Source organism: Anas platyrhynchos, chromosome 3 (assembly GCF_047663525.1).
Source record: "Anas platyrhynchos isolate ZD024472 breed Pekin duck chromosome 3, IASCAAS_PekinDuck_T2T, whole genome shotgun sequence".
Taxonomy (NCBI): domain Eukaryota; kingdom Metazoa; phylum Chordata; class Aves; order Anseriformes; family Anatidae; genus Anas; species Anas platyrhynchos.
The window spans coordinates 62,956,893-62,971,755 of NC_092589.1; the positions used below are offsets into that span (position 1 = coordinate 62,956,893).

General features: G+C 35.3%; 1 protein-coding gene across 1 annotated transcript in view; it reads right to left on the minus strand.

Moving 5' to 3' along the window:
* Positions 1–338: 338 nt before the first annotated feature.
* Positions 339–14,863, minus strand: part of LOC101800542 (ectonucleotide pyrophosphatase/phosphodiesterase family member 3) — a 42,692-nt gene continuing 28,167 nt past the window's right edge. Inside the window, exons 17-25 of the mRNA XM_005009574.6 lie at positions 14,363–14,450; positions 12,920–13,086; positions 12,758–12,809; positions 11,859–12,013; positions 6,985–7,120; positions 5,949–6,026; positions 3,981–4,113; positions 2,254–2,410; positions 339–697 (exon numbers count right to left, since the gene is read on the minus strand). Coding sequence (XP_005009631.3) covers positions 524–697; positions 2,254–2,410; positions 3,981–4,113; positions 5,949–6,026; positions 6,985–7,120; positions 11,859–12,013; positions 12,758–12,809; positions 12,920–13,086; positions 14,363–14,450 — 1,140 coding nt within the window. The 3' untranslated portion in view covers positions 339–523. The remainder of the gene's footprint in view (positions 698–2,253; positions 2,411–3,980; positions 4,114–5,948; positions 6,027–6,984; positions 7,121–11,858; positions 12,014–12,757; positions 12,810–12,919; positions 13,087–14,362; positions 14,451–14,863) is intronic.

Consider the following 14,863-nt stretch of genomic DNA (forward strand, 5'->3'; position numbering starts at 1 on the left):
GATTCTATGTGAGTCTGATTTTTTTTTTTTTTTTAAGTACATAGGAGTTTCCGTGTGAATTGGATAAGAAAGAGGAATTCAGGACATTCCAGGGCATACTAGTATTAGATAACCTTAACCTCACTGATAAACACAAGGGGAAAAGCACACACAGTCCTTTCAAAATGTTTCACTTTCCAGCTCCATTGTAGAAAGTTTCTATACAGCTTACAGTTCTGGGTTCTCTACTACGAAACATGTTCCTTTTACAGGTTTTGTTTGTTTGTTTGTTTTTCCCCAAACCATTTGCATTAAAATATTCTCAATTTAGAAAATTGGCTTAGCAATGACAATTTAAGTACATTAAGATAATTTTTATTTAGTTCATACAAAACACTTGACTGAAGAACACGAATCTGAAAACAAAAGTAGTTGTGTATTGTGTATTTTCTTAATGAGGAGTTGTAGTAATTTTTCCTGCATTATTTAGCAAGGAAATCACTTTGATTTTCTTTCTTCCAAATACCACTTTTTAAACACAAAGTCAGTTAATTTCAGTCTCAAATGTTGGTAAATATGTCTTTAGCTGTAAGATCTCAGAGACGGATTCCTGTCTTTCCTGGTAAAAGTCAAGCCCAGTTAGCAGCTCCACATCACGAACACGTGCCGAATGAGCCTGAACTCTTTCTTCAACCCATTCAGAAGGCAACCTATTTTCCTGCCAAAAGAAACAAGAACAATGTTCAAACACTGGTCATTGTCTAACACAGCCACCACACAAGAAAGTGCCTTTTATGGCATTAAAGGCCTTCAGTTTGTAAAACTTTTTTCACGTTTTCCTAGACATCTTTGCAGCCTTGCTTTTACAGATCTCACTTACACAGAGGCAAAGGGATGTCCCCTCTCACCACTTCCAGAGTAACAAAGAAGCAAAATCATGCTGAAATGGCAAATATGGCTTTTAACTACAAAGTACATGTGAGTCTTATTTTAAACAACCAAGTCAGGATAGTTTAGTTACTGTACAAAATAACTACAGTACTCAGGCTAGCCAAAAAACAGGTATATGAGAACCTGAACAAAGTTTTTACAGCAGCTTAGCCTTGATTGTTGGAGAGTAATAATAATTGCTAGATAGACAAGGAAAAAATGGAAATACAAGCTCTAATCGATGCAATATAAGCACAATCAAATAATCTGAATTATTTACCTGCAAAGTTTTTATGCAAACAGATGATAATGTGCTTTTCTGTTACCAATATATTCTTCTGACACAATAGTTCACTGAATTTATGTTACCACAGAACACAATGAAAATTACGGAGTGCAACAATATTGAGGTTTTTTTGCTAAACTTTAGAACAACAGATTGCTAAAGTATAAAGGTTAATTCATAAATATTATTTATTTTGTGCATTCAGTCAACTCTGAGATGACAACAACAAAGAAGTGGAGATACCCAAGTGCTTTCTAAGCAATAAGCTTGTACCCGTCTGGAGTTATGAGTTCAAAATCACTAATTAAATAAACACTATTACATTGCTTCGAAAGCTAGTTCAAGTCTGTACAGCTATACTTTTTTGTGGGAAGACTAATAGAGACACCGAGCTAAGGAACCTTCTGCCTCTCAGGGCTTATGGAATAGATATATTCCAATCATTGGTTTATCAATACAAGTTATACTCCACTAATTTATTTTTATTGTTTGCTACAAAATGTGAGAGTTGCATTCTTAGTGGAAAGCATATATGTACATGTATGTCTTCTTTAACTAAAGTATGTATTTCTGATTGTTAACTGTGAATTTCAACTGCAGAATGATCAATCTAAATGCCTGCTGTCTAATTTCTGACAAACACGGAACAAAGGACTGAAGGAATTCCACTGAAGAGAGTAACAAACCTTTGATACCTCTGGAGTAAGTTTATCTTGCCGACTTCCATACAGATATTTCATCAAACTTGTTTGTTCTGCTTTTCTCAGCCCTTTTCACTAACCTGTCAGGTGACACTATTTCCAAGTCCTCTTATCAAACCCTCATTTATTCTTTTCACTTGCTTCCAATCAGCTGGTTTGGTACCTGCTGCTTTTCCTGGAGCTTCTTGCTCTCCTAGTCTTCATTATCTCTCAACTCATGCTCAGCTACTGGGAATGAATTTACCTAAATACTAGTCTAAATATCTTAGACATCTAATGATTCTCCAGATAACTGTATCACACTGGGAATCAGTTCACAAAGGTTATTTGCACATAGAAACATAAAACTATACTTACAGCACAGCTTTCAGTGTTGTCAGGTTGATGAGGAATGATAAAAGACAGAACATCCAAAGAGCCTGTACAGTTCAGGGGAGTATAGGATATGTTCTTGCAGCTAGTCAGAACCACAAAGTAATGGGTTGGGATAGGGATTTGTGTGTTGTTTACATGCCTATAAAACAAACATCAGTTAAGGGATTTATCTGGATATCAACTGTAATAACCATTGATACCACTAGTATTTTATAGAATTCATCTCAGTACAGATCTTTCACTGTTATATGACTTCTACTTTTCTTATGATTGAAATAAAAAGCTTGGGGGATTCATAGTCTCAATATCTGTTTCTTGAATAGCCAAACATGCATGGACTAGTCCTTTTGCTACAAGCAGTCCTACTGAAAATTACAGAATTGCTTATGTGCTCAACACTGCTTTGTCAAACTCAGAGACCTTTACATCTGAATGGGGCATGATAGAGCATCATATGTGCCCTTCATTACATTAAGAATTTCAACCACATGTAAATGAGCAAAAGAAGAGAGAAAAGAAAATCAGTATCTGATTCTTGTCAACAAGAAATGCCAGAATGACGAATTGTGGTTATATGCCACCAGTTTAGGATACCTAATTCAAAATGTCTTTTCCTGTATTTATTAGTTACTCCGTTAGCATGGCCACTTCTGTGTATAAACTTATGAGGAGCTTCCCAAATTTGCTGTATTTCTTCAAAATTTAACCAAACACCATGAGTGAAACCATTGTTCTGCTTACTATGACAGAATAACATGCTGAATGGAACATGCTTGTTCAAAACTGTAGACAAAATTATGTGGTTGACTGCGCATTAAGGCATTCTGCTTGGAAGGAAGTTCCAGTCTCTCCTCCCTTCCACCCTCCTACTTCGTGGCAGGGTTGATTTTCCCATTCTCAAACCATTTTTGACAGATGTGGTATTAAGTCTAGCCTTGAATAAAACATCTCCAAAGACAGATTCAGCAGTGCAGATTTCCAAGCATTTTTCTACTACGTAAGTGTCCTTACTGTTAAAAGGTATTTTCCCTATATTTGGAACAACCCAAGTTGTTTGCATATTCTGCTTTGGGTTATTTTGTCTGTTTGTTTGGTTTGGTTTTTGGTCTTTTCCCTTCTACTTTCACTACTCCCTAGTAATACTTGGTCTTTATCTTTTATGTTTCTCTTTTATGGAATTCCGTTTTATGAAAGCCAAAAGTACCTCTCAGGAATGTTACACGTTACATACCCGGCTACATGAATGCATTGAACATGCAAAACTGATCTTTGCTAAAACAAAGTTTGAGAAAACAGGGAGAAACAACAAATAGCTGAGTGGGCACAAACATAAAAGCAAGAAAACTGCACTCAAGCACATCCTCCATATAGTAAGATGTCATATATTCTTCCAGTATTTCCACTACAGAGGACAAAAAGTCTAAGCATAAACTTAGGAAGTAAATTACTGGTCAGTATCTGTGCATATGTACATAGTTACACATGTAACTGCAAAGCCTTTTTCTCTTTACTGGAACTTCAATTTTTACAGTATTGTACCTGTTTACAAGAGAAATTGCCATTGTATGAGTAACAGTGGATGTATCATTAGAAGGGGAAGACTCAGTTCTCCTTGACACTTGTTTTTTCATTCTTTCTGAAAAAAAGGCTTATTTGGGGACAGTGGGAAATAGTCCAGAGCTTGACCTTTGGCTTTTCTGTGTACTTACTGTGTAATTTCATCAGGAGTGTCAAAATGGCCATCATAATTGTAATCAAATACTGGTCCACTGATAACATTTACTCCATTCCTTTCTCTGGCATACTTCTGAAGAAGCACATTATGGAAATAGTCCCATATGTCTGCAATTAAAAAAAATAAAAAAATAAAAAATACAAGCAGATTTAACTTTAAATTGGGGTTGTTTCTGCACTAAAGAAAAAGAATACCTTGTCTTTTTTGTTTGTTTGTTTTTGTTACAGATACATAAGAAAAAAAAATCCAAACTAAACTGCCTGTAAAATCAACTCCTGACACACAATTTGGATTTCATCAGAAAGTACAGATTGTCATTCACCATTCAAAGGGTAATGGTAAATGCTATTATACCTCTTGCAAGCTCCATTGCACTACTGGATATAATTCATTGTACCTTTGTCTTCAAATGGATAATTATAAAGCTGAAAGGCCATTTATTTCTGGCCTTGGGCTAGCACCCAAAACTGTGCCAATTAGTAGAATCCAAGATAATGGCTTTGAGAAAGGAATATTTACCACCTGAGAGTTAGCCTAACTCTACAAAACTCATGTCAAATATCACTAGGCAATGTCTTATTTCACAAATGTTATTTGGGCAAATATAATTTGTAGGTTACAATCTAGTAAGACTATTTGAATATTTGCAGTTATCAAGGGGGGAAAAAAAGAAAACATGGGTTCGGAGGGCTGGGAGGTACCCTCTATAGATTTATTCTTTTATTCTTGTTTATGGCCTATAGTAACTTCTTGTAAGTTTTTCTTGTAGTTTCTTGTAGTCTCTTGTAGTTTTCCTTGGAACACTGGATTTTCCATAATGTCTTTGATTTACTTGGAAGAATAAGGCAACTTAGGTTTTCCAGATCTCTATTTTTTATATGATGAGTGAACGAATAAATGATGTCTGAATGTATTAGAAAAGTAGTTACATCATAGAATCATAGAATGATTGGAAGGGACCTCAAAGGCCATCTCATCAAAGGCAAAGTTTCAACCCTCCTGCCATAGGCAGGGATACCTTCCACTAGACCAGGTTGCTCAAAGACCCATACAACCTGGCCCTGAATACTTCCAAGGAAGGAAGATTCATTCTAATACTTCCATGTTCTTGTGCTGGGGGCCCCAGAGCTGAATACAGTGCTCCAGGTGGGGTCTCACAAGAGCAGAGCAGAGAGGCAGAATCACCTCCCTTGACCTGCTGACCACACTGCTTTTGATGCAGTTAGCTTTCTGGGCTGCAAGCGCACATTGACAGCTCATGTCAAGCTTTTCATCCACCACCTCCTCCTCGTCCTTCTCCTCAGGGCTGCTCTCAATCCATTCTCTGCCCAGTCTGTATTTGTGCTTGGGATTGCCCCAGCCTCAGCCCAGATCATTTACTTCAGTAATTTCTCTTTCTATTCTTTGTCTATGAGAATGAGTATAAACCTAAAAGCAAAACAGGACAATAGGCATTTGTATAAATTCTAATCAATGATTATAAACAAATGCAAGTCAAGTTAGTTGGAAAGGGTTAATGTAGCTTACTGTACTCATGTGATAGAAATATCTGCCTGAAAGAAATATTCTACATTATCTGTTTTGAAGTTCTTTTTGATGAAACATCAGGTATCAGAGCACTGTTAACAAACTTTGTCCTGTCTTCCCTTGAGACCTTGCAAAAGAAAAGAAAATGTGCCATTTTCCTTCATCTCAAGCCTTTCCCCATCGGGATGTTGTTCTACAAGTTCCATAGCTAGCATTTAATGTTACATACACCTAAGCAGAGGACTACACACATTAAAAAAAAAATAGTTCATGTAAGTGTATTGTAAAATTTCACATATCTATTTTTAAAAAGATTTAAGTATATTTGCATGAGATCTGGATATACTGAAGGCCATGACTTAAGCCCTTGTCATAGCTATATCAAATCTACAATAGTCAAAATCTTGCATCCTACCTCTGAAAGCTTCATACATGGGAACAATATTGCTGGTGAGTAGGGCATCATACTGTTCAAGAGTGGATGAACTGAAGTCTATATAAAAGAATAAAGTATATATTAGTGAAATGCCATACAAAGACCTATTTGATACACATGTCACTATAAATTTCAGGTACATGTAATTAAATCACTTTACATTTCTTAACATTTAAATTTTCTGCTACTCCACAGAAGTCAGAACACAACACATGAAGCCATATACAAAGACACAGTTATGTCTGAACTATATGGGCTAGATAGAAAGTTTCTGTCATAATTACATCAAATACCAATGACAGGATTTTTCTTTTCTTTTGTTTTGTTTTTCACATGTAATATGAATTATTCTAATTTATTCGCTCACAGAGTAGACTGGAAAGGAACGATTAGAGCATAAAGTCACTGTATTTATCACCTGTTGTAATTTCCAGGTTATTCCACTTTCATTAGATGTGTTTTCTTTTGATTTCATCTCTCTATGAAGCAAGCTCCCCAGAAATAAAGTATCTTCCAAAATATATTAAATTGTGTTGTACCTTTGCGGTATGATTAAAAAGGCTCTGTGCCTATCTGATTCCTATCCATTTGCAACTGAAGCTGATATTTGAGCATCAGTGTATGATCCTCCTCCAAAACTAGTATCTCCAAATTTGTTTCTACAACCTGTTCAATACAGTCGTTATCAAATTGGTCAATAGAAAAGGAATATTCATACAGAGGAATAGGGGGAGCTCTTCACTCAAATCCTTTTACATCTTTCCGATCAGTTTTCATCACAGTCAAGTTACTCCATTTTCTAAAGAAAAACGTAAATGTTCTAAGCTGAAAATATTTAGATACAAGTAGCAGTTGTCCAGTTTTCGGTCAGTCTACAAACACTGGAAACCTTTTTCTGCCCAACATGCTGATCCAAAGAAGTTTGTTTTGGTGTTTGGGTATATGTTTAAACATAAACCCACATCCAGCTGATTAAGACTTTCTATGCTCCAGCTATAAAAAGAATCATGCTCACTGGGAGGGTAGAGGAAACCATATGTCAAGTTCAGTCCTTCTGGGTAGTCGGAACAATTTTGGCTATGAGCAACAGGGATTCTAACATCAGCCCGCAGACAGTCTGAACCAGTGGGAGGAAGAGAAGATGTGCTTTCCTGTGAAAAGGGAAAAAAAACGTATTACACCCACAGCTGTGGCTAACATAATGCTCTGTATGTTTTTAACTTTCTAGAATGGTCTTCACTGAATTTTCTCCTGTTTTCATAATGAATCAGGCCAATGCAAGTAATGGACACTGATGCACTCTGTGCAAGTATTTTTCCTCTACTTCTTTTTGCAGGTAATTCAGTGAAATCCTTATGCAGGATAAGGATTAAAACTGTATTAGGAAAAATAAAGTTATACCTTAGGCAAAAACAGGTGACAACTTTGTCTCATTCTTCCCTTTTACAAACTTATGGAAACACAAACATGATTTCACATCCTCCTGCAAACCAGTTTATATATAAAGGTGGCAATAACACTACACCTTAACATCTGAGAATATTATCTCAATAATAACAGTCTGTGCCTCTGAAGAGTTAAAGTTAAATAAATTCAGGGAAAATTCAGCACATTTTACTGGCTAGCTTCACTAAATTCAGCTGAGTAATGTTTGCATTACACACTAGCTAATACCTGGCCAAAAGTGATTCTGATTAGTGTAATTGTTTCTACAGCCTTATATTATACAATAGCATTAAATAAAACATGAGAATGTGTGTTTCTGTATTTAACTACACTTTCTTTTTTCATACTTATTTACGTGTTATTTATTTTCATTTTGGTAAGAATGCAACACATTTAATTTTTACATCTTTACATGAAAAAGTTAAACATCTAAATTGAATTTTAGCACATAGTAGATTTTGATTGGTTTAAACCAAGCAGGAAAAAAGAAAAAAAAAAAAGTGGAAAGTAAGTTCTTCTCATGCCTCTTCACAATTCTTGATTTAATTTCTTTACTTACTTTCATGTGAATTCTAAAGATGTTCATATCACAGTCAGGTTAAATATTAATGGAAAATACATATACTTCATGCAATGAAATATAAAATACAAAAGGCCGTTTTTGCCATCTGAGAAGATAAACCGTCATTGTTAAGCAAATGTAAATCCCAATACAAAACTGACACCCAATTCAATTCTGTAATTTGTCCTTTCTAGTGTTGAAATCAGTCAGGCTGGGTTAACAGATCAGGTTCACCCAGAAGGAACTAACTTAATAATTAAGCTCTGATATTCAACAACAGGTTCGATTTCTCCATGGTCCCTGAATGAAAATATGAATCAAAGTAACAAGGGTCAGAGTAAACATGACAAGGGCTGTCCTGAAGAGAACTTCATTTTAATTCTCACTAAATGTAGGGGCCTGACCTATGTTATCCAAATACAGCAATGAGTCTACTTTTAGACATGTATCATGATGCTGGGTTTTCAAGATCATTCGTGTTTTCTCCAGCCTGAAGCCATGAGAATATCCCCCAACTCTTCCCTTATTATCTTATGTTACGTGGAATCATAGAATCACAAAATATCCCGAGTTGGAAGGGACCCATAAGGATCATCAAGTCCAACTCCTGGCACCACACAGGTCTATCCAAAAGATTAGACTATGTTACTACATGTAAGTATGCAGTCCAATCGCTTTTTAAATTCAGACAGGCTTGGTGCAGTGACTACTTCACTGGGGAGCCTGTTCCAGTGTGCAACCACCCTCTCACTGAAGAACCTCTTCCTGATGTCTAGGCTAATATATGACGTCTGATAGCTTCTACTTGAAGCTATCTATATAATATGAGCTGTAATACAGGTGCCAAGGCAGGAAGACAGTGGTTTAGAGTTGTCTCATGTATGTACTACATCATACATCCTGTATTTTCTGAAACACTCTCATACATTCAGGAGATATAAATTGCTCATGGCTGTTTACATTGAGCAACACCGGAGAAAATTCAACTGAAGAAATGAGAATTCATAATGAACACCATATGAACTCTCAAAATATTGAAAAAGCAACCATTCAAAAATATTTCAGCTTGCTTCTTCAAAGATCTACAAGTCAGGTGGTAAATAATATCAAAAGCTTCCAAGAGATGAGAATGGGTACCTATGTCATCTTTTAGTACAATGAGATTAACAGTTAGTGAAACACAAGATTGCAAGCCTTATTTTTGTTGCTCTGTAAACTAATATATTCACTCTACTACCTCTCTTCATTCCTCTTCCTCAAAAGAGAGAAATTAGCTATTTTTAAATAGGTATTCTTTCAATAAGAATAGAAAGATTCTCAAAGAAGCTGTTGGAAGGGCTGATTTATTAAGAAATGAGGTCTTGACACTGATAACCACCTTCTCAAAATTTCAGAATCAGGACAGGTTTAGCTGTTTGGCTCCTTGTCTTTGAGTTCAAAAAAAACATAATGAGTCGTAAAGAATGCAGTTACAACTGTAAAAAAAATAGCATTGCATGCCACACTATGCGTTACCTTTTCTGATGCAAGTTTTTGTCTTTTGACTAATTCATAATTAACATTGAGAAGCATGAGACATTTACATTACATGACAGACTTGAGCATCTGCTGTGGTCTGACATGTCAACTTCAGCCACTTCCAGGAATCTTTTTTCAGTAATCAAGAAGAAAAAATGCCAAACCACACAAAACAAAACTTCCATTATTCTAGTGCACTGAGCTGTATTTCCAAAAACCCCAGTGACTTAGACATCTATCGTTGCAGTTTTCATCATAAAATAGATTAGATTATTATACATTTTTATACATTTTTATAGTAAACTTAAAAATTCTTGCATGTAATTTTCTTTAACCTCAAAAAATGCTCCAGATTTCTACATAGGAAACCTCTTGAAAGCTCAGAATGGCAAATAAAACTGCACTTCCACTGTAAAATTTGAATTCACAAATGGTTATATACAGCAAGGATATTCCACATTCCGTAGCTGTCTGCGGACAGGTGGAGGAAAATCTTATTGCAAGAAAAATCTGCCTTCTTCCCTGGCAGATAAGTATAAAGCCTCAAAAAAAAAAATCCTTCAATATATATACATATTTTTGACTGAGAATACTAAGCAACCTAAGGTCTGACATCATTTATTTAAAATCTGTAACTATATATTATTCATGATATCCCAGATTCTGTATCAAGTGCAAGTGTGCAAGTGTGCTGGCTTCATCAGCCAGCCCAGTTTCAAAACTTCTAAATCCCACAAAACCAGCAGAACTTCAGCCTGTACCACTTGTTTTAGGATTTAAACCCTTCTTTATAGCTATCTACTGTCAAAAAATACCCCATCTTGCAAATCGTATAAATCTCTGCACAGGCTTTATTGGAAACATAAATAATGTAAGAGACATTAAAATTACGTAGAAATTGCAGTCTTCTGCCATTCCCATGTATTGTAGCCAAAGTTCACAGTCAAAGGCAGTAGCTGTAGCCTTCTGTCCTTGCACTGCTGTCACAACTTGTGAAGCTTTTCCTCAAGTGTTACATGTTGTGATTAAATTAAAATTGTGATGTCAGCTTTCTGTGTAAGGTATGTTAGTAACTGAGCTGACTCTTAAACTTACAACCTTTCATCACTGTGCTTCCAAGAGTACTAGAGAGAAAATTTATTCTTTCCTATTCTTTCTATAGGAAACGTACATAATTGCATTAGTCTGCTGTGAGCTATACACTCTAGTACTTCTGTCTTAATCATTCACCGCTTCCCACAACGTTGCATAAATCACTACCAGAAACTCTCACATATGTATTTGTGTTGACTTAGATGTTACTTTGGGCAAGAACTTTTCCAACTGAGAATTTGGTTTTCAACAAAAGAAAATGATTGAAAAGTAACTTGATTTTCTGAGCTTTTTGCTGCTGTTGTTGAAATATTAAAAAGACCTCAGCTCTGGTGGGATTTTGTAATTACACAAATTCAGAAGAAAAATCTGCCCACAATTAATTGGTTTTCAGTATGGTATTGCACTTTCATACCAGGCTGTAAGAGCAGATCATCAAAAACAATGAAGTAAAAATAATCTTTGTTGAAATTGACATTTTTTTCACTACATTTTAAGCCTTGCTAGGGTTGGATTTATGATCTTCCACCCAGATTACGAAAAATTAGTATAAAGCACAGAGTAAAACTTTCTGAAATTCAAACATTCTAGCAGCATATATTTGTTTAAAATAATTTCCCCATATGTGTGTAGATATGTGTACAGATAAAATGTACACATATATAGAAATATATAGAAAAAGGGTCAAATTATACAGTGGATTAAGCTCATGAATGTCCACTAGTTTACAGACCCCAGGAACTCAGATTTTTCTAGGGTTGTATACCCTTGAACTCTCAGAGTTTCATTCAGATGTAATGGTTATTTCATAAATTATATAACGTAATAGAGAACAAATAAGCAAAACACATGCATTAGTACAAATTGTCTTGTGGAGTTGTATAATGGTTTGTTAGTAGGATAAAGACTATGATAATCATTAAAAAACTTAAAAGTTCCTGTTTTGGAAATCACAGACCTTTTTTTGCTCAGGAATTGACAGGCAAGTTGGAGCAACTTTGACACTTTATCTCTTTTAAAGAACTGGCTTAACAGAATGAACTTCTTTTATATCTTTTGTGTCCCTAACATATGGCCATTCCCACTTATTTAAACATATTTTTAGATGCTTAAAATTTGACAGATGTCATAGATACTTTTTCCTTTTCAGAAATAAAGGCCTCGGTCATATAATATCCACCTGTTCTTAACCAGTATTCATAATGAATGCACAACATTTTCAGTCCACTGTATTAGACATTTAAGAATGATACAAATGTTTGATAACTTACAGGCTTATTCACAGTGTATGCAGTCCACAGTGGCATCCAGATATCATGGCTGTATCCACTCACATACTGATAATGGGGAAGGAGGCAATAAATGTTGTTCTTCTGAAGAACTTTGGGTCTCCCATATGGCAAATGGTATGAGGTTACATTCTTTACTATAATTTAAGAAAAAATGATTGATTCATTCTTCTATAACATTTCTGATGACACAAAGGTTTAAGCCAGCGGAGAAAAAACACAAAGCAAAATGTAAATTAAAGCATTAACAAATAGAGACAGAACTGACAAGAAACACAAGCATGTATTTATTTAAGCTCTTAGCTTCTAAGTGGAATAAAGATATGTAGAAAATAGTTTTCATTTTGTTTAACGTAGCGGGTCAACATGATATGACATCAGACATGAAAATTCTCATTTCTTTGCAATTTCTTATGAATATAAATCTTTTGAATTCATTTTGCCAGTGGAAAGAGAGCTATTAGGCTAGCAAACATTGAAATGTTTCATAAAATTTCCAGAAACCTTATAGAAAAACATGGTAGTACGAGAATTTTTCATCAAAGACAAACATACGGTTGCAAGATAGCAAAAAAAAGATATGCCATATAGTTCAGAAGTACTCAGGTTTTCCACTGAAAACTGTGTGGTTTTTCTCAAGATTTTAATGGGATTCAGATCTAGTTCTTGTGCATAAATGCCACTACAAAAGTATCAATTAGTATCTTTTAAAGAAATGCAGGGAAACAAGAAAAACAAGAAAATGCTTCTGACTTGGCTCACCTACTTCTCTTCAAATTGCAATTAACGTTGCAAAAATTCCCATTGAAACCAGTAACTTAAAATATAAAACAGGCATAGATTTAAAAATACTGCTGTCCCTTTCATTTCTTTTTACTTACTTTCATCTGTGGTGAGATTTAACCTCTTGTTTACTACTGAAAGATCTGTGATCTGTAAAATATCAGAGAATCCTTCAGAATGAATCAAGTGTTTAGAAAAATCAAAGAAAAAAGAACACACTTGAAAAGGATGATTGAAAGATTCCAAAAGTTCCTACTTACATTGCATGTGCATCCCAAATTATCTGCAGGAACCAGACTGGAAACCGGACATGATAAAGGAGATGACTCCTCTTTTGCATGTGAAGGATTGTAAAAAGGTTTTTTTAACAGGTGGTTTAAGCTGCCATGTGTTCCGTTGTTTGGTGCTGGTGTAATATGTAGCAGATCTGTTGGAAATTTTGAAATTTTAAATGATTTTTAAAGCTATTTTAAGACTAGAATATCATTTTAAATAGACTCTCCACCAATATGCATTTTCTGTGCATTTTTTTCTAAATGTAGAACAAACAGCTTATTCAATTATTTAAACCATTAAGTTAACTATCACTATCTTGCAATTTTCCATTTTCAAAGGTTCATTGATATCTTCTTCCACTACATCAAGATTTGGTAATCTATGTACTTGAGTACTGTTCATGCAGTTTTATACATTGCCATAACATTCCTGAGATTAAATGATTTTATGCAGAGTACAAACTTGTTTGCAAGTCACAAAATCACAGAACTGTTGAGGTTGGAAGGGACCTCTGAAGATCATCTAGTCCAACCCTCCTGCCAACAGAATCACCTAGAACACATTGCACAGGATGGCATCCAGGCGGGTTTTGAATATCTCCAGAGAAGGAGACTCCACAGCCTCTCTGGGCAACCCGTGCCAGTGCTCTGTCAGCCTCACAGTAAAGAAATGTCCCCTCATACTCAGATAGAACTTCCTGTGCTTCCCGCTGCCTCTCATCTCTGGGCACAACTGAAAAGAGTCTGGTTCCATCCTCTTGAGAACCTCCCTTCAGATATTTATACACATTGATGAGATCTCCCCTCAGTCTTCTCTTTTCCAGGCTCAACAGGCCCAGCTCTCAGTCCATCCTCATACAACAGCTGCTCCAGACCCCTAATCATCTTAGTAGCCCTCCTCTGGACTCACTCTAGTAAGCATACTAGTTTATTGCATTTTAATCCATATTTTCTGAAGAACATACTTCCTAATTGCTTACTGTCATGGCTGCTATGGTTCATCCGAAGCTATGAGCAAGAGTTGTAACTCTCTAAAAGGTTCTTATCTTATCAGGAGTTGGACTTCATGATCCTTATGGGTCCCTTCCAACTTGGGATATTCTATGATTCCATGATTCTATGATCCCCAAATGATTCTACAGACACCACTTCGACAGCAGGCTCACATGGCAGGAGCACTTCTCCATGGTTCTTTAGTGGACTTCTTTTGCAGTCAATAACAACCTCCAAAGCAGAATAATTTCTGGCAGTTAATCTTTCAGCACCATATAGTAAGTGAAACAGCATGGCTTCCATATTGTATGAGAAAAAAACTAGCTTTTGAATGAATTCACCAAAATTTTTGTTACTCTTCTTTTTCTCACACAACACTGGTATTTGAAAGCACTGCTGGTTTATCACCTTAAGTACTAGATTGTTTCTACTCACCACACATAAGGTTGTAAACCTCGATGTTTTCAAAAGCATCCACTTCTGTTTTTTCTTTAAAACTTGGGCCATATCCTAGGAATATAGCCTAGATTGGAAAAAAAAAATCTATTTAAAGGAACCCAAATTAAAAAAACAATTCACTTGTATTTCATGCAAATGGGGACACTGGACCAAAATAGTCTTATCACAGTCATAAATTACAATACAGGATTACTCTGATAAAAAAGAAAAATTTTGCCCATTATATATAATTTTAAGAAAAAATATTTTATCTTTTTTTAATATTTTGACACATACTTATGAAAATTATTGCTCGTTGTGTTTCAAATTCACACATTTTTATATTTTCATTGCAAAAGTTGGTAACAACTTCAATAAACACAGAGTTTTGGCACTCACAGATCCTATTTAAATGCTAATATTGAGCCAGAAATATAAAGTTTGGTTTTGTATTTTTTTTGCATTCTCAAAAATCTTTGGATAGTTAGGAGCTGATTG